Here is a 24,382-nt window from a genome sequence, read left to right as displayed (position 1 = left end):
AACAGAAATTTATCGTCTTACGCTTCTGGGAGGCCAGAAGTCCATGCTCAAGCTATTGGAGGATCCTTTCCTGTTTCCAGAGTCTAAGGAAGAGTCCTTCTCTGCCGCTTCCAGCTTCTGGTGCTTGTCAACTACCTGCGTTTTGCTTTGTCTTGTCTCGTCATTAAATTTGTTGATTTATCTCTTCCAGGAGAGAGACAGGTACCCCCCCTAATCCTCACACCCCATTAGACCCCACCTCGGCCAGTCCGTGCACACACGGACACGTGTGCACCTGGCCTGGACAGGGAGGTCCTGGCCCCGACCCTTGGTTTCTTGGGCTTGTCATTGTCCTGTCCTTCAATCTTCCATTGTCACATGGCACCGTCCCCTCAGGTGCCTGCGTTTACTTGAAAGACAGCCGTCCTGGGGCCGGCAGGTAGCGTGGTGGTTAAGGTGACTGGGTCTTACATGGCCAACTGTGCAGTTTGAGTCCTGGACCCGGCGATTTGAAAAATACACCGGGCTTGTATGTACGTGCCCAAAATCCCTAGAGAAGAATGAAGAAGGGATTGCAGAGTGACTGTCCCCTTTGGGGGGGGGGGCGATGTTCACCTTCTCTCTTTCTCCCTCCAGCAATCACACACAGCCCTATAGCAAACTAAAAGGAGAAAGAAAAAGAAAAAAAAGGAAAGAAAACCCCAACTCAAATCAGAGAGATCGTCACAAATAAACATAATAGTAAATTATATGGGGTGAGGGGGACAGTAAGTGCATAACCTTCAAGAGGAAACAAGAAATCTTGAGTGGTAAGGGCCAGCTTAGATGAGGCAATCCAGGAGGGCACCTTGGAGGAGGTGATATTTGGTCAGAGCAGTCAGGAGCCAGGCAGATGTTTGAGAAAGAGCATCCCCAGCAAAGGAAACAGTAGCACACCTACACACCCTGTCTGGCTCCCTTCCAGGTTTTCCATGTGTTTCTTTTCTTTCTTCCTTGGCTTGCTTCCTAAGTTAAAGTATCTTTTGAAGAAATCTTCACCTCAGCTCCTCAGCGATGCTGTTGAAGGTTTATCTCAGGATGTGCATCCCAGGGTTATTTATAAAATGAGAACAAAACTAGAAGCAATTAAAAGCCTGACAATAGGTACTGGTTAAAAACCACGTGGTCCCTCCATACAGTGATTAACAGTCATCTGTCGGAAGAATATTTAAAGATGCAAAGAAACATTCATCCTATAATGATGAGAGGGGGAAATTCATTTTAATTTTAAAATTTTATCTACTTGGTTTTTTTTTAGAGAGGTTTTTGCGACAGGAGGCATGGGGAGGCAGAGAGAGACAGAAAGTAAGAAGTCACCCCCTTCAGGGGGATGACCACGCCGCAATCCCTTCTCCTCCATTCTCCTCTTGGGATCTTGGGCACGCACGCACATGCGCCCGGTGTGAGTTTAAGCCACCAGGTCCGGGACTTGAACCATAGTTGACTACATGGGAGTCTAGCAACATAGCCATGATGCCATCTGCTGGTCCCAGAAATTAATTTTTCAAAAGAAATCAAGACCATTATGATCGCAAATGTATAAATAGAAAAATGAAAGTAAAGAAAAATAAAACTAGAAAAAACATCACACCAAGACCACCTTCAGAGAGTAGAATTCAGAAATCTTTATTTTCTTGGGACTTCTCTAGATCTTCAAATTGTTCTACAAGGAACACAATGTACTGGTTTCTTTTTTCACTTTTGTTTTTGTTTTTCGATTTTTGCCATAAGGCATGTGTGCTCGTCAGAGAGAGAGACAGAGAGACAGTGAGAAGGAAAGTGAGAAATCACCCCCCATGGGGGGATGACCACACCACAATCCCTTCTCCTCCGTTCTCCTCCTGGGATTTTGGGCATGCACGGACACACACTCAGTGTGATTTGTCAAGCCACCCGGTCCAGGACTCGACCCACAGTCAGCCATATGGGAGTCCAGCACCTTAACCACCACGCCACCTGCCAGCCCCACTTTTTTCTTTTGAAAACATGTGATGGGATACTATGTATACCTATGATCATTTTTTTACATATGCATACATTATCTGTGGATCAAGGCAGTGTTCTAATCAGGAAAAATATTGAAACTTGTATTGCTAAAATGTTAAGGAGGGGAAAAATAATTTTTTTATTTGACTGTCCCTAGACCAGGAGACAGGGAGGGAGGGAGGGAAATGACTGTTTCTAAGCACCTAGTGTTCTGGGAGCCCTTTACACAATCTGTTCAGAGAAGAATTCACACTCAAGGGAATAAATGATTACTTGATGTATCAATAATAAATAATAATTTCTACTATTTTACTAGGAAATAACACCAGCTAAATCGAGGAGGGTCAAATCTTCCTTACAGAAGAATTCCTTACTTTTTGTTTTCTTGGAGAGGTTTTTGCCAAAGGGCACACGCGCTTGCCAGAAAGACAGAGAGAGTCAGAGAGACAGAAAGCGAGAAATCACCCCCCGGGGGGATGGCCACGCCGCAATCCCTTCTCCTTCATTCTCCTCTCGGGATCTTGGGCACGCACACACACGCGCCCAGCGTGAGTTTAAGCCACCGGGTCCGGGACTCGAACCACAGTCAACTCATTTTGTTAAGTTGATTTATTTGTTTTCCCTGTGAGTGAGAAAGAGAGATAGGCACCCTCCCCAACAAGGTTTTTTTGTTTGTTTGTTTGTTTTTTTAAGAGGTTTTTGCCTTAGGGCACATGCGTTCACCAGAGAGACAGAGACAGTGAGAGGGGAAGGAAGAAATTACCCCCCAGGGGGATGGGGGGCAGCTATGCCACAATCTCTTCTATATTCTCCACCTGGGATCTTGGGCACGTACGCACACCAGCCCGGCATGTGTTTCAAGCCACCAAGTCCGAGTCTCGAACTGCTGTCAACCATGTGGGAGTCCAACAACGTAACTGCTATGCCATTGACTGGCTCCTATTATTTTTCTTTTCAGTTTGCTGTAAGGCACATGCACTCACCAGAGAGAGACAAGAGAGAGAAGGAAAGCAAGAAAGCAAGCTGCCAGGTCTGGGATTCAAACCGCGGTCATCTATGTGGGAGTCCAGTTCCTTAACCATCACGCCACCTACTGGCCCATCCGCACAGGAGCTTCACAGCACAGTCCACCCCAGCCCCAGCCAGCCCAGATCACAGGCACAAAATGCACACGAACCCAGGATCCTCTCCTGGAGATGGAGCATCGCAGTGTTAGTTACCACCGCGACACTAACCAGCCCAAAGACTTCCCCTTCATATATGCAAACACCCCCCATGCCCACCCACACCCCAGAAGGTGAAACAAAACCTGCCCTCTTTGGAGAGTAGGCTGGATTTAATGCCTCACTTCCAAAGAATAAGTCATTTTACAGTGAAGAAATGGATACCTCATTGGGACCAGCAGTTAGCGTAACGGCTGCGTCTCTGGACTCCCATGTAGTCAACTGTGGTTCGAGTCCCGGATCCGGTGGCTTAAACTCACGCCAGGCGCGTGTGCGTGTGTGCCCAAGATCCTAGGAAGAGAATGGAGGAGAAGGGATCTCGGCGTTCCTCAGAGGTTGCAGTCTTTCTTTCCTTTTTCTCTTTTCTTTTTCTTTTCCTTTTTTTAGGGCTTGGCCACAGGGCATGTGCACTAACCAGAGGGAGACAGAGAGAGGGAAAGTGAGAAAGCACCCTCCAGAGGGGGATGGCCTCGGTCCCTTCTGCTCCTTTCTCTTCTTGGGATTCTAGGCACACACACATAACTGGTGTGATTTTCTTTTTCTTTTAGAGAGGTTTTTTTTCTTTTTTCTTTTTTCTTTTTTGCTATAGAACATGTGCACTCGCTGGAGAGACAGACAGAGAGAGAGAGACAGGAAGCGAGAAATCACCTCCCACCCCTTCTTGGGGATGGCCATGCCACAATCCCTTCTCCTCTGTTCTCCTCTTGCACCCGAGTGAGTTTCAAGCTGCCAGATCCAGAACTTAAACTGCGGTCCACCACATGGGAGTCCAGCGACGTCATCCTTATGCCATCCGCCGGCCCTCATCTGGTGTGATTTTCAAGCCACCAGGTCTGGGATTTGAACCGCAATCGGCCATGGGGAGGTCCAGCACCTTAACTACCATATCTTCTGCTGGTCCAGTTGCATTCTTTCTAATAAGGCTTGAGAGAATTGAAGGGGAGCCATGTGGGTAGCTCTGGGAAGGACGACCCAGGTAGGTAAACAGCCAGTGCCCACGGGCAGCGGAGTTCCTGGCGTTGGAGAGGAACAGCGCCCCCCCCTCCCAGTGTGGCTGGAGAGAGGGGTGACTGAGGGCGACTGAGGGTGCCAATGAGGCCAAGGAGGTCACCAGGGACCACACACGTATCATTTATCATCCAAATCAGGACAGTGCGGAGAGTGAAAAAGGCAGAAGAACTCAGAAAATAATGAACAGGCCCGGCGTGATCTATAATGGGTCTAAACTGGGGCATTCAGCCTCCCTCATGGCCGCTGTCAGAGCTGAGCATTGTCACCGTCCCAGCCACCCCGCTTTACCCTGAATACGGAGGAACTGGCTGTTCTCCTGAGCTCACTACATTTTTTTTTATATCCTCTATACTTTTTCTGAATGAGCCATGCTCCCAAAAAAAAAAAAAAGAGAGAGAGAAAAAGAAACCATAAAACAGAAGACACTTAAGGATTTTTCGAGACTCAGCCGTTAATTTATGTGACGAGTATTTATTGAGTGCTCAGCGAGTGCCGAGCGCCATGCTAGGTATGGCAGTAAGGATCAATCAGTCCCTTGCCCTGTCCAACTGTTTGTTTTTTGTTTTGGTTTTTTTCTTTTTTTGGAGAGGTTTTTGCTCTAGGACGCATGCGCTCGCCAGACAGATAGAGAGAGACAGAGAGATAGAAAGCGAGAAATCACCCCCCAGAGGGGATGGCCACGCCGCAATCCCTTCTCCTCCATTCTCCTCTCAGGATCTTGGGCACACATGCACACGCGCCCGGTGTGAGTTTAAGCCGCCGGATCCAGGACTCGAACCGCGGTCGACCACATGGGAGTCCAGCGACATAGCCATTATGCCATCTGCTGGCTCCAAGAGGTAGACAGTATTTTGTCAGCCTGGGTAAGGTCTACCAGTGTGGTAGTGCTCGTCAGCACATGAATGACTGGACTGGGGATAAATGCATTTTCCATTGTTAGTCTTGATCCCCCCAAGATGTTTCATGAGCACCTACTGTGTGCCGTGTGTTATTCTGAGCACTGGAGACCAAGATGGGAAAGATATCTACCCTGGGGCAGCTGATGTTCAAGCAGATCATCTTGCAATGCATACATTGACAAGATGATTGAGAGAGTAAGACAGGCTCAGAAGAGAATGAGCTATAGGACAGAGCAAGGTCCGTGAAGACTTCTCCCTGGGGGCCAGAGTGGAGCCAAGGCTGAGTGATAAGGGATCAGCCAAGCCAAGACCTACAGGAAAAAGAGCTCAAGGCAGAAGCTCGGAGAACAGAAGCATCTCACTGTGATCCTGGGTTTGACCTTTTTTGAGATAGCCATGCCTCCACCCGACAGCTGAGAGCACTTCAAGAAATTCATGTGTGTGTTGGGGGGGAAATGGAATGAAATTTCAAGTTTATTTTGGTGCAAAAATGTTTTTTGAACTCCAGGCAAAGTGTTTTATTTTTTCCATAAACTTTTTGGATACCCCTTGTATAGGAGACACACTTTTCCCCACTTGCTTCATGTGGTCTATGGAGGGGTCAATGGGAAGATGACATTTCAGAAGGATCTGAAGGAGGTAAAGGAGCAAACTGTGGAGAGACTCAGAGTGTATCAGTCAGGTCAGCTAGGTTAGCTGCAGTAACAAACATCCCCAAGCTCTCCATGGCTTTAACAGCAAATGTATTTTCTACATATATACACACACATACGTACATACATATAATTTTTATTGTCATTTCCAGTTTACATAATAGGTGAATAACAAATGTATTTCTTCCTCATGCTACATGTCTAGTGCTGATTGGCAGCAGGGGGACATGGGCTCTGCTCAGTGTAGTCACTGGGAACTTTGGAGCAGCTACCACGAATAATGTTTTTGTTTGTTGTTGTAGAACATCCCTGGAGAGTCCCACGTTGAAAATTCAGTGCTCTGACCCCAAAATAGCATGATTATTTCCACTCAATCCTCATTGGCCAGCACTTATCATGTGGCTCACAGCCAACCAGAAATAGCATCATTATTTCCACTCAATCCTCATTGGCCAGCACTTATCATGTGGCTCACAGCCAACCAGAAATAGCATCATTATTTCCACTCAATCCTCATTGGCCAGCACTTATCATGTGGCTCACAGCCAACCAGAAAGGAATCATAATGCTTTCCACCATAGTGCCAGAAATATTTGATAATACTGCTAATGGGGAAGAGTGTTCCAGGCAGTGGACCTCTCTGAGCCTTTGGAACAAAGCCAGGGTAATGTCTAGAATGCATCTTCTCCAGCTATCCTTAATGAATTCGACAAGCGAGCAAGCTGCCCTTCTCCATCCTCCTCCAAATCCAGGCTCATGTGCTAGAGGAGATAAGAACCAGGAGATCAGGGACCTGCAGATAGCATAATGGTTATGTTGCTGGACTCCCATGTAGTAGACCACAGTTCGAGTCCTGGACCTGGCAGCTTAAAACTCACAGTGGGTACGTGTGTGTGTGTGTGTGTGTGTGTGTGTGTGTGTGTGCCCAAAATCCCAAGGAAAAAAAATGGAAGAGAAGGGATTGCAGCATGGCCAACCCCTTGGGGAGTGACTTCTTGCTTTCTGTCTCTCTCTCTCTCTGGCGAGTGCACATGCCCGCTAGCAAAAATTCTCTTTAAAAATAGAAGAAGAAGAAGAAGAACCAGGAGGTTAGGTTCCCCACCCCCAGTGGACAATCCTATACCAGTGAATAATCTTAAAACAACCGTGGTGTTTAAGGCTCTCTGCTCATAAAATTCATCTTCTGTTTTGCTCCCGAGCAAACCTCACCCACCCAGGGAAAACCCATCTCCTAATCAAAACTGGCAGCCGACTCTGAGAATGGTTAGATCCAGAGCATAGCACTGAAGACCAGGTTGGAAAGGAAAAAAGGTCATCTGAGGCCGGCCACATGGTCATGTGATTAAGGGGGCCAGATCCCACGTGGTTGGCCACACAGTTCAAATTCCAGCTCCAGGGATCTGAAGCGCTCACTGGGGTCGTGTGCATGCCTACCCCGAATCCTGGATCGTGGCATGCTTGTCGACCAGGGGTGGGAATACTTTCTCTCTCTCTCTTCCCCCCTCTCTGTCATGAGTGTATGAACCTTCTGCAAATAAGAGACAGAGATTCTCTAACATCAGGCAGCAGAGATCAGTCTCCAGAGAGGAGAGTGTAGGCAAAGAGTCCAGGGAGCTTGACTTAGGGGTTGAGGATGGAGACTATGTAGGCAGCTTGGACCCACCTCTCATTCAACAATCATCTACTGAGCACGAGCTGCATGCCAGATGCTAGAGGCTGGCAATCTAGCAGGGAGCAACCAGCAGATGGCGTAATGGCTATGTCACTGGACTCCCATATATTTGATCATGGTTCGAGTCCTGGACAGGTGGCTTAAACTCATGCTGGGCGCATGTGCGTGGGTACCCAAGATCCTGAGAGGAGAATGGAGGAGAAGGGATTGCAGCGTGGCCATCCCCCCTGGGAGGTGATTTCTCACTTTCTGTCTCTCTGTCTCTCTCTGTCTTTCTGGCGAGCCCATGTGCCCTAGAGCAAAAATGTCTCAGTAATAATAATGATAATAATAATAAATATAGCAGGGAACAGAGAGGACAAAGCCCCTGCTCTGAGGAGAATTGACGTCCAGCTGGGAAGACAGAGACAAGCAAGAGAAATAAATTACCTAGATGGTGAGAGGCCAAGGGAAAAAATAGAATGGAAACAGAGGATCAGACGTGAGGGGTGCAGGTGCAAAGGGCCAAGGGGTGACCTCCTTAAGAAGATGCGAGGACTTCAGAAGGTGAGGGAGGAGCCTTGTAGCAATCTCAGAGAAGTATGTTCCAGGCAGAGGGAACAGCCCGTGCAGAGGCTCAGAGGGAGGACTGTGTTGGGCATGTGTGAGGAGCTACAGGGAATCCGTGTGGGTGGAACAGCGTGAGCCGGGGGAACGGAGGGAAAAGATAAGGGCAGGGAGGTGACAGGGCTGCAGAGCCACCCCTACCATTTCGTAGCTTCATGACCGCACTTGTTTCCAGTAGCAGCCATGACAAAGTATCCCAATCCCAGGGACTTAAAACAGTCAGATTTTGGCCCAGCCAGTGACCTGGTAGTTAAGGTGCTGGATCCCACATGGCCAACTGTGTGGTTCAAGTCCTGAACCTGGTGGCTTTGAAAAACATGCCAGGCATTAGGACCAGCAGATGGCGTAATGGTTATGCTGTTGGACTCCCATGTAGTTGACCGTGGTTCAAGTCCTGGACCTGGCAGCTTAGAACTCACACTGGGCACATGTGTGTGTGTGTGCACAAAATCCCTAGAGCAGAATGGGGAAGGGATTGTGGCGTGGCCATCCCCTCCCAGGGAGGGGGGGTTGATTTCTCATCTTCTGTCTGTCTCTCCAGTGAGCACATGTGCCCTGTAGCAAAAATTTTTCTAGAAAGAAAGAAAAAGAAAAACGTGCCAGGCACGTGTGCATGCATGCCTAAAATTCTGAGAGGAGAATGGAGGAGAAGGGATTACAGCGTGGCCATCCTCCCTTGGTAGGGGAGAGGGTGCTTTCTCCCTCTCTCTTTCTCTCTCTCTCTCTCCAAGTGCATATACCCTATAGCAAAACAAAATGAAACAAAACAAATGTAGGGACCAAGAGATGGTGTTAAGATTACATCACTGGACTCCCATGTAGTTGACTGTGGTTCAAGTCCCAGACCTGGAGGCTTATAACTCACATTGGGCGTGTGTGCATGTATGCCCCAAATCCCAAGAGCAGAATGGAAGAGAAGGGACTGTGGCATGGCCATCCCCCCTAGGGAGTTGATTTCTTGCTTTCTGTCTCTCTGTCTCTGTCTCTCCAGCAAGCACACGTGCCAAAAAAAATCTCTAAAAAAAAGAATTTAAAAAATGATGATCTTTTTCTGAAGGCCGAAAGTCTGGAATCAAGCAGTCAGCTAGCCCGTGGTCCCTCTGAAACTGTGAATAGATTCCTTCCTCGTCTCTCCCCCAACTTCTGGTGGTTTATCAACCATAATGGAGTTCCTTGGCTCGTAGACACGCCACTCTGACTCCATCCTCACATCTCACGTGGCCTTCTCCTTCTTTGCTTGTTTGTCACTGTGTCTGCAGCCCCCCCCTTTTAAAAATAATTATTTATTTATTTAATTCTATTGTTATTATTTTAATTGGACCAGACAGAGATACAGAGACAGAAAGAGAAAGGGAAAGTGAGACAGCAAGCTGCTAAGTCTGGGACTCGAACCATGGTAGGCCATATGGAATCCAGAGCCTTTAACCACCATGCCACCTGTTGTCCCTTTCCCTCCCCCTCCCCCCCCCTTTTTTTTTGGAGAGGTTTTTGCTATAGGGCGTGTGTGCTCACCAGACAGACAGAGAGAGACAGAGAGACAGAAAGTGAGAAATCACCCCCCAGGGGGGATGGCTACGCCACCTTCTCCTCCATTCTCCTCTCGGGATCTTGGGCACGCATGCACATGCGCCCAGCGTGAGTTTTAAGCCACCGGGTCCGGGACACGAACCGCAGTCGACTACATGGGAGTCCAGTGACATAGCCATTACACCAACTGCTGGTCCCCCCCCTTTTTTTTTAAACCCACCCATTTATTTTCTCCCAGAAAGAGACAGAGAGACAGACACCCCCAAGAGGAGCCCAGTGCCTTAACTCAGCCTGTCTCAGCCCGCTCATGACCTCAGGTCACCTTGATTACACCTGCCAAGACCCTACTTTCCTTTTTTTAAGAACTATTTATTTAATTTTATTTATTATTATTTTTCAACTTGCTATAGGATGCATGCATTCACCAGAAAGTGGGTGAAGTGGGGAGAAAGCAAGCCACCAGGTCTGGGACTCGAACCATGGTCGGCCATGTGAGAGTCCAACACCTTAACCACCATGCCATCCACTGGCCCTGCCACAACCCTATTTTCACTTCCCAGTTACCAGGGACTTCAACATATCCTTTTGGGAGATTTGATGCACCCCGCAATGGGGCAGAGCATCTGACATTTCCACGCTAGGACTTGGTTTCTTCACCTGGGAGGGTGGGAACACTGAGGTGCTGATGCTTGGGGTCCATGAGGGGATTCAAGGAGCTCCTGTCGGTCACGCCCCCATGTGTGTGTAGGTGCTAGGCAGCACCGTCATGGGATTGGGGGGCCTCTGAGCCTATTGGGAAGTGGGGGTGTGCGCGCGTCTTCACAGCATCTGAGATGGAGGGGTCGTCTGGGCCTGGAGGAGACCTCCGAGCGCCTCCCTATTCAGCCCTGCCCTGTCCCCACCCCCTACGCTGCCTCCATCTGAGTCTGTCCTTCCACCGGCCGATGCAGACTTTCAGTCCCTGGGCTATATTTAGCCCTGAGAAATGGGAACAAGACGCTCTCACAGCTGCCGCAGGGATGGGAGGGAGCCGTACAGAGCCTGTCCTACCTTCTGTCCAGCCATGTTCCGCTGACTCCGTTCTTCCTTCTAGAACCTTCCAGAAGCAGAGCACCGAACCGTTTGGGCTTATTAGAACAAGGATCCCTAGAACGTCTCTTTGTCCGTGATTACAGTTGACTTTTGGGGTTCATTTTCTTCCTTTCTTTCTTTTTAATTGTTGCAAAATATGAATAACGGAGCCAGCCAGTGGCATGGTGGTGAAGGTGGGTGGATCCCACATGGTTGACTGCATGGTTCAAGTCCCAGATTGGGCAGCCTGAAAAACATGCAGAGTGTGTGTGTGTGTGTGTGTGTGTGTGTGCGCCCAAAATCCTGAGAAGAGAGTAGAGGAGAAGGGATCGTAGCATGGCCATTGCCCCTGCAAGACTTTTTTCTCACTTTCTTTCTCTCTCTCTCTCCAGTGACCACATGCACCCTATAATCAAATAAAATAAATAAATGCATATAATATACCATTTCCTGTCTTAACCATTGCTATGTACGGTTCAGTGGTATTAAGTACGCTCGTGTTGCTGTACAACCTTGACCAACACCCATATTCCAGAACCCTTTTGTTATTATTTTTGGAGAAGTTTTTGCTATAGGGCTCATGCGCTCGCCAGAAAGACAGAGACAGAGAGACAGAAAGTGAGAAATCACCCCCCAGGGAGGATGGCCACAGCGCAATCCCTTCTCCTCCATTCTCCTCTCGGGATCTTAAGCATGCACGCACATGCACCCGGCATGAGTTTAAGCCACCAGGTCCGGGACTCAAACCGCGGTCCACTACATGGGTGTCCAGTGATATAGCCATGACATCAACCGCTGGTCTAAACTCTTTTCATCTTACAAAACTGAAATTGTCTCTGTTAAACACTAACTCTGAGTCCCCTTTCCCCCGCCCATGGTAACCTCCATTCTAGGAATAGGACTTCTCTGGGAACCTCAAATTAGAGGACTTGTATGGCACTGACCCTTTTGTGATTGGTGTATTTCAATCTGTCTAATGTCCTCAAGGTACATCCATGTTATAACGTGTGGTATAACTTATTATTTACATTTTTGTTTGTTTAGGTTTTGTCGTAGGCTGCATGCACTCACCAGAAAGAGACAGAGGGAGACAGTGAGAGGGAAAATGGAAAATGATCCCCCAGGGGGATGACCATGCCGCAGTCCCTTCTCCTCTGTTCTCCTCCTAGGATTTTGAGCATGCACACATGCATGCCTGGTGTAAGTTTCAAGTCACCACGTCTGGGGCTCAGACTGTGGTCAGCCATGTGGGAGTTCAGTACCTAAACCACCACACCACCTTCTGGCCCCCTAACTTCTTATTTACGTTTAACTGTACATCTTTCTGGTGTACAATGTGGTTTTTCAAAGTATGCATCTAGTGTGTGATCATCAAATCAAAGATATTGTCATATATATTGTTTTCAACAAGGAATCTTACATTCTTGTGTCTGTGAAATTTTTTTTTTCCTGAACCCCTACCACCCTACCCCATCTGATATCTACAGTTGTCCTCTCTACTTGTATATCTTCATATATTTCTATTTCTACCATAGAGTGCAGACATTGAGTGCATATTGAGTGGGGATATACAGTGTTTGTCTTTCATAAACAAGCTTATTTCACTTAGCATTAAATTTTCTAGACATAGTCACTTCATATTGAATGACAGAGTCTCACTGTTCTTTATGGCTGAGTAGTATCCCATTGTATATATATGCCACATTTTTAAAATCTAGTCTTTTTTTAAGTGAAGTAGACCTTTTTTAAAGTTTTTTTAGGGGCCAGCAGGTGGCATGGTGATTAAGGGTTCTAGATGCCCATATGGCCAACCACAGTTCAACTCATGGACCTGGCGGCTTGCTTTCTTTCCCTCTTTCTCTTCTATCCCTCTCTGGTCAAATTAAAATAAATAAATAAATTTAAATAAAATAATTACTTTTAAAAAAGGTGTTTTTTTAGGTCGAAGTAAAATAAACATGCAGAAAACCTAGTGATTCATGAGAGAAGAATGTGATGAATTTTCATAAACTAGACACACCTATATATGAGGGGATTTTAAGATGTTCTTGGGAAAATGGAATTAAAATATAAGGTAGAAGTTACTTTGGTGCAAAAAAAATTGAAATTCATGCATCATGTTTTCAGAATACGTATTTTCTTTTCTTTCCTTTTTTTTTTTTTTTTTTTTTTTTTTTTTTTTTTTTTTTTTTTTTTTTTTTTGCTATAGAGTACATGCACTTGCCAGAGAGAGAGAAAAAATTAGAAATCACCCCCTGGCAGGATGGCCATGCCACAACCCCTTCTCCTCCCTCTCTCCTCTTGGGGTTTCAGGCTCACATGCACAAGCACCCAGCATGTTTTTCAAGCTGCCAGGTCCCGGACTTGAACCATGGATTCTGCCATGTGATATCCAACCTCCTTAACTACCATGCCACTGGCCAGAAATTTTATTTTCTATGAACTTTTGGAAGACCCCCTTGAAACTAGCACCTAGATGAGGAAACAGGACCTTCTGAGTCTCAAAAATCCCCCCGATATTCCTCCCTAGTCACTATCTCTGCCAAAGAGAACACCTGCCAGGACTTTGAGCATCATTGACCAGTTTACCTGTTTTGTATTTTGCATCTATAGAATCTTACATACATGCTCTTTCTTGTCTGGCATTTTTGTTCTACATTAACTTTCTAAGAGTTCTTGGATGACCTATGGCAATGACACACTGCAAAATATTAATTTGTGTATCCTTTTTCTCCTTGACAAAAATGTGAACTGTGTGAAGCTTAGCACCATTCTGAATATCACTGCTATGAACCTGTTTGTGCATACCTTTGATGAACACAGGTTCAGATTTCTGTTTGCTAAGTATCTAGGTGTGCAATTACTGGCTCTTGCTAAAGGTACAACATTTGAGTAGAATATCTCAAACCATTTTTTAAAATGGTTGTACCATGTGCTACAGAATGTATGTGTCCCTCCCCCCCAAAAAATATCGATGTGTTGAAGTCCTAAGCCTCAATACCTCAACGATATGGCCTTATTTGGAAATGGGGTCATTTCCCATGTAACTCGTTCAAATGAGATTATTAGGGTGGACCCTAAGCCAGTGTGACTGGTGTCCTTACAAAAAAAGGAAACTTAGACAGAGACAAACACACACAGAGTAAGAAGGTCACATGAGGACAATGGCAGAAATTGGGGTGATGCTACTATAACCCAAGAAACAAAGATTGCTACAAACCATCCAAAGTTAGGAGAGAGGTGTGAAACAGATTTTTCTCTCATGGCCCATTGAAGGAACCAGCAGTTGCCAGTACCTTGATCTTGGACTTCTAGCCTCCAGAACTGTGAGACATCTGTAGTTTCAGGCACCCAGTTTGCAGTTTTTGTTATGGCAGCCACAAGTAACAAGAAGGTTGCCCCACAACCTTCACCAACACCTACTAGCAACAATTTTTCTCATATTAGCCTTTCTTTTGGGTGGCAGCAGCATTGTATGTGCTTTTTTTTTTTCTTTTCAGAATTATTTATTTTATTTTATTTATTCATTTTAATTTGACCAAGGAGAGACACAGAGAGGGAGAGAGAGAGAAAAAAAAATGAAAAAGCAAGCCACCAGCTCCAGGACTTGAAACGTGGTCAGCCATGTGGGAATGTCCAGTGCCCTAACCACCATGCCCCCTACTGGTCTCCTGAATTGCATATGCTTTTAAAGGTGGGCTTTTAAAGCCACACTTGAAGTCCATTATTCTACAGGGGTGATAGGGTAATGAGCCATTGGAAGGCTTCCTGTGCCCTGAATGCTTGCACCAAGGCTTCTCCAGTACAGAGGTTACATCTGTGGATTCTGGAGCCCAGGTTTCAAATCCCATGTCTGTCACTGACTAGCTCTGTGACCTCAAGCTAGTGATTTTGTCTCTTCAAGTCTCGTTTCCGTCTGTTGTAAAATAAGCATGAGGCCAACATAGGGACATGATGAAGATTAGATGTCAGTGGATTAACATAATGTGCTTAGAAGAGTGCCCAGCACACAGTAAATACTCTGTACATATTGGTTTTTATCATTCTTACAGCCTCCTCTCTCTGTATATAGTCTTGAATTTGTTCCCTTGCCCTTACTTCCGTTTTGCTATACTGTTCTGTTCTCTGTTTCAGGGAAAAATGTTCTATTTATAGACCTCTTTCTCCCTTAAATTGGAGCCAGGCAGTTCTGGGAAGATTTTTGGTTGATGTTGAGGCTGTGGAGATTGGAGGAGGAAGACACTTGAGGAAAAGGCTCCTAGCCCTGCCATCTGGCTTGATGACTTCACCAGGCTCTCAGACCCTGTGGTCAAGCACTTCCTCTAAAGGGAAACTGTGGTTTACTGGGAGAAAGAAGGAACCAGAGATTCATTTCTCTATTTCCCTGTTTTTTATTTTTATCTCTTCCTGGACTTCGGTGCAGGAAGTCCTTTTGTGTTTCATGTTGGTTTCTAGTTCCTTTGAGGATTGCATGATTAGAGGAGAGCTTGGGGCCAGCAGGAGGCGTGGTGGTTAAGGCACTGGACTCCCACATGGCTGACTGCAACTTGAGTCCATGGTTCGAGTCCTGGATCTGGTGGCTTGCTTCCTTTCTCTCTCTCTCTATCTCTCTCTCTGGTCAAATTAAATAATAATAATAATAATAATAATAAATACAATTAAGTAATTCTTAAAAAAAAAAAAAGAAAAAAGAAGTAGTAGAAGAAGAAGGGAGCTTTGCCCTTTTGATGGTATCTCTGGGATTTCTCCCACTGGTTAGACACCCTCCACCATTTTCCTCTCTGGGCTGCCAGGCCTCCAGGACTCCACAAATGGAGAATATTTGTGAAGGATTCCCCAAGAGGACCAGAACTCCCCCTTGCCCCAACGGTCAGGTCCCACCTGAGTCCCATTCAACTCTCATCTGCTTTCCCTCCTCACACCCCACAGAGCAACGATGCCTCAGGGAACACTTGGAACTGGTTGTACTTCATCCCCCTCATCATCATCGGCTCCTTTTTTATGCTGAACCTTGTGCTGGGTGTGCTATCAGGGTAAGTCTACTCCTCCCCAATCTCCCGTCCCATTCCTGTCTGCCAACTTTTTCCCAGGAAAAGGCCTTTGATGCTTTATTTTCATTCACCAAACGAAGACCAGTTCTCTTCCCTTGCTTCAGGTCAGCCATATTGTCATTAGCCAGTCACGTACAGGTGCACAGGTTGTGCACTGCCAGGGGCACCCAGTGAAAGGCTCAAGGCTGCTTTCACTTCTGTAATTTGCATTAAAATAAAAAAAACACAGGTTTTTAGATATAAAATTTCCAAATATAAAATTGGATAAAGCATTTATTGCCCTCCCCTCCTGAGTTTCACTTTTGGTTTTGTCTTGTTTTGCTTTTATTACTTTATCATACGTGAATTTCATTGTTCTCATCACAAGAAGTTTGGGGACTGGTGTGGAGGCTTCATGACATCCTCAGCAGCCCCAGACTCTTCTACTTTAACACTCTGACATCCTTCATCAGAGGATGGCTGCCTCATGGCCTCAAGATGGCTGTCCTATTGTCTCAATATGGCTGCCTCATGGTCTCAAGATGGCCGTTCCATAGTCTCAATATGGCTGCCTCATAGCCTCAAGATGGCCGTTCTATGGTCTCAATATGGCTGCCTCATGGCCTCAAGATGGCCGGTCTATAGTCTCAATATGGCTGCCTCATGGTCTCAAGATGGCTGTCCCATGGTCTCAATATGGCTACCTCATGGCCTCAAGATGGCTGTCCCGTAGTCTCAAGATGGCCATCCCATGGTCTCAATATGGCTGCCTCATGCTCTTAGGATAGTCCTATGGTCTTAAGATGGCTGTCCCATGGTCTCAATATGGCTGCCTCATGGTCTCAAGATGGCCGGTCCTTTGTCTCAGTATGGCTGCCTCATGCTCTTAAGATGGTCCCATGGTCTTACGATGGCCAGTCCATGGACTCCTTATGGCTGCCTCATGGCCTCAAGATGGCTGTCCCGTGGTCTCAGTATGGCTGCCTAATGGTCTCAAGATGGCCGCCCCATGTTCCAAACAGGAAGAGGAAGACGAGACACAGGAAGAGGGGAGGTGGATCTATACCAGGAAAAACAGAATGGCTTTAGAAATCTTCAGCTTATGTCCTCCTGGCCTAACTTAAAAGAAAGCTGAAAGTGGTTTTTTGCTCGGTTTTTTAGCCAGGAATATGGGGAGAACAAGAACGAGTTATGCAGCCCGGGATAGTTGGCATGGCGTATTTTCATGCTTTTGCTAATAGATGCAGTTGTTGGAAAATGGGGGGAGCTGGCAGACAGCCCCGTCCCCGTAGCATTCCAATCGCCCCCGAGACTGACTGCCCCCTTCAAAAACCACTGCCCTGTGCTCGCTTCGGCAGCACGTATACTAAAATTGGAACGCAACCGAGGAGATTATCATGGTCCTTGCGCAAGGATGACACGCAAATTCGTGATGCATTCCATATTTTTAGGCCAGGGCCAGAAAGTGCAGAAGGGGATGGTGGGCACCATTGACCTCATCTTCAGAGACTTGTGGAAGCGAGCCCGGATTCAGGTGTGGCTCTATTAGCAGTAAATATCCAGGTGGAAGGCTGTGTTGTTGGTTTTGATGGGTGTACCAACCTCGTATCAGACGATGCAGGGGAGATTCATTCTAAAACGAGGTCGAGAAGACAACTGGGTCGGATCCTGTTCAAAGGAGATGATCGAACTCTGCTATGAAGCGTCTCCACCGAGACCTGATAAACCAAGGGAGAGCTTGCTGAGAAGGCAGTAGTTAGTTCCCTTCGTGGCGAGGCTAGTTCTAAAAACGTGCGCATCTTGTGTCGATTACCCTTATGTTATGACTAGGTGGCCATTAATGCTGCGAGATTGTTTTTATTTTAAAAAAAAAGAAAAGAAAAGAAAAGAAAAAGAAAACCATTGCCCTTCAGTGAATCCCTAAACCCATGTACACAGTCTGAAATATCCAAACCAGCCAAACCTGGCTTTCGTGTGTGTGTGTGTGTGTGTGTGTGTGTGTGCTTCTACAGGGAGTTTGCCAAAGAAAGGGAGCGGGTGGAGAACCGGCGAGCTTTTCTGAAGCTGAGGCGGCAGCAGCAGATCGAACGCGAGCTCAACGGGTACATGGAGTGGATCTCAAAAGCAGGTGAGGCCCTTTCATCCCGGGGCCCAAGGATGGAGATCCCAGTTCTCGGAGCTCAGAGAGCCATGCACACACTTTGGAGAGGGCCGAGGGGAAGAGAAATCACATTTATTGGGTCATCAGAATGTTTCGCATTTTTGCATAGAAAGACACGTCATGACTTTCTTTTATCTTTAATTATTTTATTTAACGTTATTTATTTATTTTGATTTGACCAGAGAGAGAGGAGAGAGAGAAAGCCACCAGGTCCAGGACTCAAACCATGGTCGGCCATATGGGAATCCAGCGTCCGTAACTACTATGCCACCTGCTGGCCCCGTCAAGACGTTCTTGATGACCTGATAATGTGGCGGTCCCAAATTCTATCCCCAAGAATTTCAGAGGGTGATGCTAAAACGTGCGGGATGAAGCCAGACTATAACATCCCATAATTGTCGAGTTTTCCAATCAGAACTGAATTCATCCTGTCTCTGCCATCTCCTAACAATGTACCTCAGTTCCCTGTGCCTCAGTGTCCTCAGCTATTAAGTGGAGGTAATAATAGTGCCTACCTGGGGACCAGCAGTTGGCGTAATGGCTATGTCTCTGGACTCCCATGTAGTCAACCGCAGTTCGAGTCCCGGACCTGGTGGCTTAAACTCACGCCGGGTGCATGTGCTTGCATGCCCAAGATCCCGAGAGGAGAATGGAGGAGAAGGGATTGCGGAGTGGCCATCCCCCCTGGGGGTGATTTCTCGCTTTCTGTCTCTCTCTGTCTCTCTGGGGAGCACACACACCTTATAGCAAAAGTCTCTTTCTTAAAAAAAAAAAAAAAAAGAGGGACCAGCAGGTGGCATGGTGGTTAAGGCTCTGGACACTCCTCCATGGTTGTCCATGGTTCAAATCCCAGACCTGGTGGCTTACTTTCTCACTCTCCCTCTCTTTCTGCCTGTCTCTCTATGTGAGTGTCTCTCTCTGGTCAAATTAAAATAAAATGAATGAATAAATAAAATTAAATCAAATAATGATTTAGAAAACAAAACAAAAGAAAGAAAGCAGAGGCTAGTTGGGGGGTAGTGAGGGAAGGCCTCTCTGAGGAAGTGGTATCTGATCGGAGACTTGAAGGTAATAAAGAAGGAATCTCTGGGATATCAAGGAGAGGGCCATCCCAGGCGAAGGGGACAGCAGAGTCACAGCCCGTGAGGCAGCTGCACAGTTGGGAAAGAAGGAGGAAGCCACTGTGGCAGGAGCAGAGGGAGTGGGCTGGGGAGTGGGAGGAGAGGAGAACAAGGAGGTGACCAGGGCCAAATCAAGCAGGAGCTTGCAGTCGATGGTGAAGACGCTGGTTTGGATTGTGGGTGAGATTTTGAGTGGGGGTAAGATTGGCTATGGCTACTGGTGCTAAGATGGGCCGGGCATCAGAGACAGCCCCCAGCCCAGCGCTGGCTGATCACGTTGTCCATCCGCAAAGGGTGGAGTGGGGGGGGCGGCCTGGTGGACCCTTCTTCCCAACTGGAGGGAACCCATCTCCAGATGCAGACGCTGACTCTGTGCTCTCCCTCCTCAGAAGAGGTGATCCTCGCCGAGGACGAGACCGATGGAGATCAGAGGCACCCCTTTGATGGTAACTGTTCTGAACCCAGCTCTGGGGTGGGCCCCAGGGGAGATGGGAGCAGCCTGGGACTAGGGGGCCGCAGGGGGTGGACATTCCATGCCCAGGTCATGCCAAGATAAAATACGAGACTGGGTCAGGCTCAAGAAGACCTGGGATGGGGCCAGCAGGGGGCGTGATAGTTAAGGACACTGGACTCCTACATGGCCGACCACGGTTCAAGTCCCCAGACCTGGCAGCTTGCTTTCTCCCTTTCGCTCTCTCTTTCTCTCACTCTGTCCCTCTCTGTCAAATTAAAATAAATAAAATAAGTCTTTAAAAAGAAAAAGAAGACCTGGGGAATGGCAGAAATCTGCTTCGCAGAGTACTTCAGTGCCCATTACTTTTTTGGCTTCTGGCCTCCCTTTTTCTGCTTTTAACCATATGCCCATCAACGTCTTCTTTGGGCCTCTTTTTCCTGTCTGTAAAACTGGCCATCATCTTAATAATCCCTACCTCACACCATTGTTTCTGAGGATTGCATGATTATGATACATAGAACACCTACGATCTTGTCTGGCACCAAGTCAGTGCCATTTCTGTTTGCTAAATAAATAAATGAATGGGGGACCAGCAGGTGGCATGGTGGTGAAGGTGCTGGACACTCCCACATGGCTGACCACGGTTCGAATCCTGGACCTGGTGGCTTGCTTTCTTGCTTTCTCTCTTTCTCTTTCTCTGTCTGTGTGTCTCTCTCTGGGTCAAATTAAAATAAGCTAATGAATAAATAAAATTAAGTAATTCTTTAAAATAAATAAATACATAAATAAATGAATGGATAATAAGCCCACCAAGAATTCAGCTGATTGTTAAGGACAGTCATCTGACATGTTAGAAATTTAGCTAGGGGACCAGCAGATGGTCACATTGCTGGACTCTCATGTAGTCGATCGTGGTTCAAGTCCCAGACCCGGTGGCTTAAACCTCATGCTGTGTGCATGTATGGCCAAGATCCTAAGAGGACAGTGGAAAAGGGAGCGTTGCATGGCTATCCCCTAGGGGGTGATTTCTCATTTTCTGTCTCTGTCTCTCTCCCCCTCTCTCTGGAGAGTATACATGCCCTATAGCCAAAATCTCTGTTAAAAAGAAAAAAAAAGAAGGAAGGAAGGAAGGAAGAAAAAAACAAAAGAAAGAAAGAAAGAAAGAAAGAAACAAACAAACTTGGCTATACAGAGCCATGACTTCTGTTTGGAAATACCATAAGAAGGAAATAAAGGCTTTGAGGCCGAGTTCCAACGAATGACAAAATGCACTTGGACTTGACAAGTTATTTCGTTGGGCTGTGAATTGCTCCCTCTAGCCCGAGTGCTTTAACTCTCATCCCCTGGACGCCCACATCTGGGAGGAGGAGCGTTCAAGGGTGTTCATAACCCAGTCTGCTCTGGCCTGGCCATCGGTAACGTGGGCATACCGCGAGTGCCCACCAAGGCCGCCAGTCACCCGGGTTGACTCTCCAAGGACACCGTGCTGTCGGCGCCGTCCTCGTTGCAAAAAGGATAACGTCTTTTTCTCTTGCCATGTTTCCATTGTTGGAGCTCTGCGGAGAGCCACCATAAAGAAGAGCAAGACAGACCTGCTCAACCCCGAGGAGGCTGAGGATCAGCTGGCCGACATCGCCTCTGTGGGTGAGTCCCGCCCTCCGCCGCCCGCCTGTCCTTCCCCACCAGTGCCCGAAGGATGGGAAGCTGCAGGCTCGGGAACCACCGCCTGGATATGGGTCTCGATCTGCCTTACCACCCGTGTCCTAAACTCATATTTGAATTCCACTGTTCCACAAATCATTGAAGTCTCCTTGTAGAGATTAAACTGAGAATTACGCAGAGGAACCTGAAATGGCAACCGTGTTGAAGAATTCACAGGCTGGGCTTGGCCCACTCCAGGAGGCTAGGACATAATCAGGGAAGGCTTCTCAGAGGAGGTGACATTTAAGATGACAGGAAATGAGAATACTAACAGGGCCGATGTTCTAATACCACTGTGGAGTTTCAACTCGGTGATCCCTGTCAGACATTTAGATCCAGGACCAGGCAAAATAGAGTTCCCATTACTGTTGGCGAATATTTTTTTACTCCTTTGGGAAGTATTCATAGAGAGGCTGTTCTTATTGGGTGCCTAACTATGAACAAGACAGACAGACTTCCTTTCCACGTGGAGCTCTAAATCCGGCACGGGAAATACAGAAGGGTTTGGAAAAGTTCATTAAAAATGGGTATCATGGGGGGAACCAGCAGTTAGCGTAATGGCTATGTCGCTGGATTCCCATGTAGTCGACCGCGGTTCGTGTCCCGGACCCGGTGGCTTAAAACTCACGCCAGGCGCGTGTGCGTGCGTGCCCAAGATCCCGAGAGGAGAATGGAGGAGAAGGGATTGCGGCGTGACCATCCCCCCTGGGGGGTGATTTGTCGCTTTCTGTCTCCGTCTGGCAAGCGCACATGCGCTATAGCAAAAACCTCTCAAAAAAAAAAAAAAAGAGAGAGAGACAGAGAAGGTGAAAGAGAGAGGGGAAGGAAATAAAAAGGATACAGGGAAGATAGGAGGGGGGAAGGGAACAAAAAGAGCCTCGGAAAGAGGAAGGAAGTGAGAAAGAAGAACTGGAGGTAGAAAAAGAAAGGAAGCAGCAGGCCAGCCAGTGGCGTGGTGGTTAAGGTGCTGGACTCCCACATGGCTGATCCCAGTTCGAGTCCCGGACCTGGCAGCTTGAAAATCATACCGGGCGTGTACGTGTATGCGCGCGTGTGTGCCCAAAATCCAGGAGGAGAATAGAGGAGAATGAATTGCATCACAGCCATCCCCCCTGGGGGGAGTGATTTCTCACTTTCCCTCTCTGTGTCTCTCTGTCTCTGTCCAGCAAGTGCACAGGCCCTATAGCAAAAAACTAAAAATAAAAAAGAGGAAAAGAAAAAGGGAAGGAAGCGTGGCAGTGGCTCTACCCACCTGTGTCTAACCCATCAACATACACTATTTTATATTCTGCTCTGATTCCCTCAATCCTCGTTGAAACCTCCCTCCTAGGCAGGCTAGGCTATGCTTTGCTTTGCCGTGGCTCTGTTCTGTGGCGTTGGAGTGGTTTCCAATTTTGCTCTTGCAGGAAGCATGGCTGTGAACGTACACGTTACAATTACTCCCCCCACCCTTTGGGCGTATTTCCTTGGGGATAATTATAGGATCAAAGATATTAACAACTTTTCAACTCATTATTCACACAGCCATTCTGAGTTTCAAAAACATGGAGCCCATTTATAAACCTGCCAAATGCATGCACATTCATGGATTCCCCACCCCGGCCACCGCACATTACCCGTTTTCCTTTCCTTTCCCCATTAAATAGGTTTCTAATGATACCTTACTGCATGTTTTCATTTGCATTTTTAATTTGCAGCCCAAACATTCATTTCCTCGTAATGATAAGTTAGTCCCATTACATCTTATGGGTTTGTCTGTTTCATATCCTTAGAGCAAGTGTCTGGGGCCAGCAGGTGGCATGGTGGTTAAGGGCGCTGGACTCCCACACAGCCGACCGCAGTTCGAGTCCCAGACCTGGCAGCTTCCTTTCTCTCTCTCTCTCTCTCTCTCTTTTGCTCTTCCTCTCTCTTTCTCTGATCAAATTTTTTAAAATGAGTAAATAAAGTAAATAAAATACTACTACTTTTTTTGGAGAGGTTTTTTAGTTTTGTTTTGTTTTTGTTTTGTTTTTGTTTTTGCTATAGGATGCACGCACTCGCCAGAAAGACAGAGACAGAGAGACAGAAAGCGAGAAATCACCCCCCAGGGAAGATGGCCACGCCGCAATCCCTTCTCCTCCATGCTCTTCTTGGGATCTTGGGCACGCATGCACACGCGCCCGGCGTGAGTTTTAAGCCACCGGGTCTCGGATGTGAACCACAGTCAACTACATGGGAGTCCAGCGACATAGCCATTACGCCAACTGCTGGTCCCCACATTTTATTTTTGATCCGTTCATCCACTGACAGGTGGGTGCATAGGTTGCTTCCACAGCCTGACTACTGTGAATAATACTGACGAGAACATGGGAACGCAGGGACCCACAGATGGCATAATGGTAATATTGCTGTACTCCCATGTGGTCAACCACAGTTCAAGTCCCGGACCTGGTGGCTTGAAACTCATACCAGGTGCGTGTACATGCATGCCCATAATCCCAAGAGGAGACTGGAGGAGAAGGGATTCTGGCGTGGCCATCCCCTCTGGGGGTGATTTCTCACTTTCTGTCTCTGTCTTTCTGGTGAGTGAACGAACCCTATAGCAAAAATATTTCTAAAAATATAAAAGAAGAACGTGAGAACACAGAAAGCCCTCAAATGACTTACAAATAAAGCCTAAAACAGCACCATCATTAGCTCCACAGTACTGGTCTCAGCAATGATTTCTTTGGTTAAGACATTAAAAACGCAGTCACAATGGCTTATCGCTGGACTCCCAAGTAGTCGACTGCAGTTCAAGTCCTGGATGTGGCAGCTTTAAAACTCACTCCGGGCACGTGTGTGTGTGCATACCTAAAATCCCGAGAAGAGAATGGAGGAGGAGGGATTGTGGTGTGACCAACCCTCTGGGAGGTGATATCTCATCTTCCCTCTCTCTCTGGCTAGTGCATGCACCTTATGGCAGAAGTCTAAAAAAGAAAGAAAAAAATAAAGATGACGTTTCTAGAGCCTTGAGATACAAAGTGACTTGCTCACCTGCCCAAGGTCACCTGCTGATTAATGATGGAACTAGATTTTGTTTCTTTTTTTTTTAATCATTTTATTTAACTTTATTTATTTTTTTTAATTTGACCACAAAGGGACAGAGAAAGAGAGAGAGAAAGCAAGCCACCAGGTCCAGGATTCGAACTGTGGTCGGCCATGTGGGAATCCAGCACCCCCAACCAGCACGCCACCTGCCGGCCCCTGGAACTAGGTTTTTGACATGAC

At 47.0% G+C, this 24,382-nt stretch overlaps 1 protein-coding gene, 1 non-coding gene and 1 pseudogene across 2 annotated transcripts in view; all 3 read left to right on the top strand.

The window, feature by feature from the left end:
• The window catches only part of CACNA1A (calcium voltage-gated channel subunit alpha1 A), a 335,330-nt gene that overhangs the window by 158,860 nt on the left and 152,088 nt on the right, over positions 1–24,382 (top strand). The window contains exons 7-10 of the mRNA XM_027776775.1: positions 15,596–15,699; positions 17,709–17,824; positions 19,368–19,430; positions 20,987–21,076. Of these exons, the coding sequence (XP_027632576.1) occupies positions 15,596–15,699; positions 17,709–17,824; positions 19,368–19,430; positions 20,987–21,076 (373 nt within the window). The remainder of the gene's footprint in view (positions 1–15,595; positions 15,700–17,708; positions 17,825–19,367; positions 19,431–20,986; positions 21,077–24,382) is intronic.
• Positions 16,536–17,418, top strand: LOC106736285 (small nuclear ribonucleoprotein E pseudogene; annotated as a pseudogene).
• LOC114010144 (U6 spliceosomal RNA) lies at positions 17,039–17,145 on the top strand. Its single transcript, XR_003551512.1, has one exon. It is a non-coding gene; the product is annotated as a U6 spliceosomal RNA (small nuclear RNA).

Source organism: Tupaia chinensis, unplaced genomic scaffold (assembly GCF_000334495.1).
Source record: "Tupaia chinensis unplaced genomic scaffold, TupChi_1.0 Scaffold138060_1, whole genome shotgun sequence".
NCBI classification, from domain to species: Eukaryota; Metazoa; Chordata; class Mammalia; order Scandentia; family Tupaiidae; genus Tupaia; species Tupaia belangeri.
This window is presented reverse-complemented; position numbering and strand designations above follow the sequence as displayed.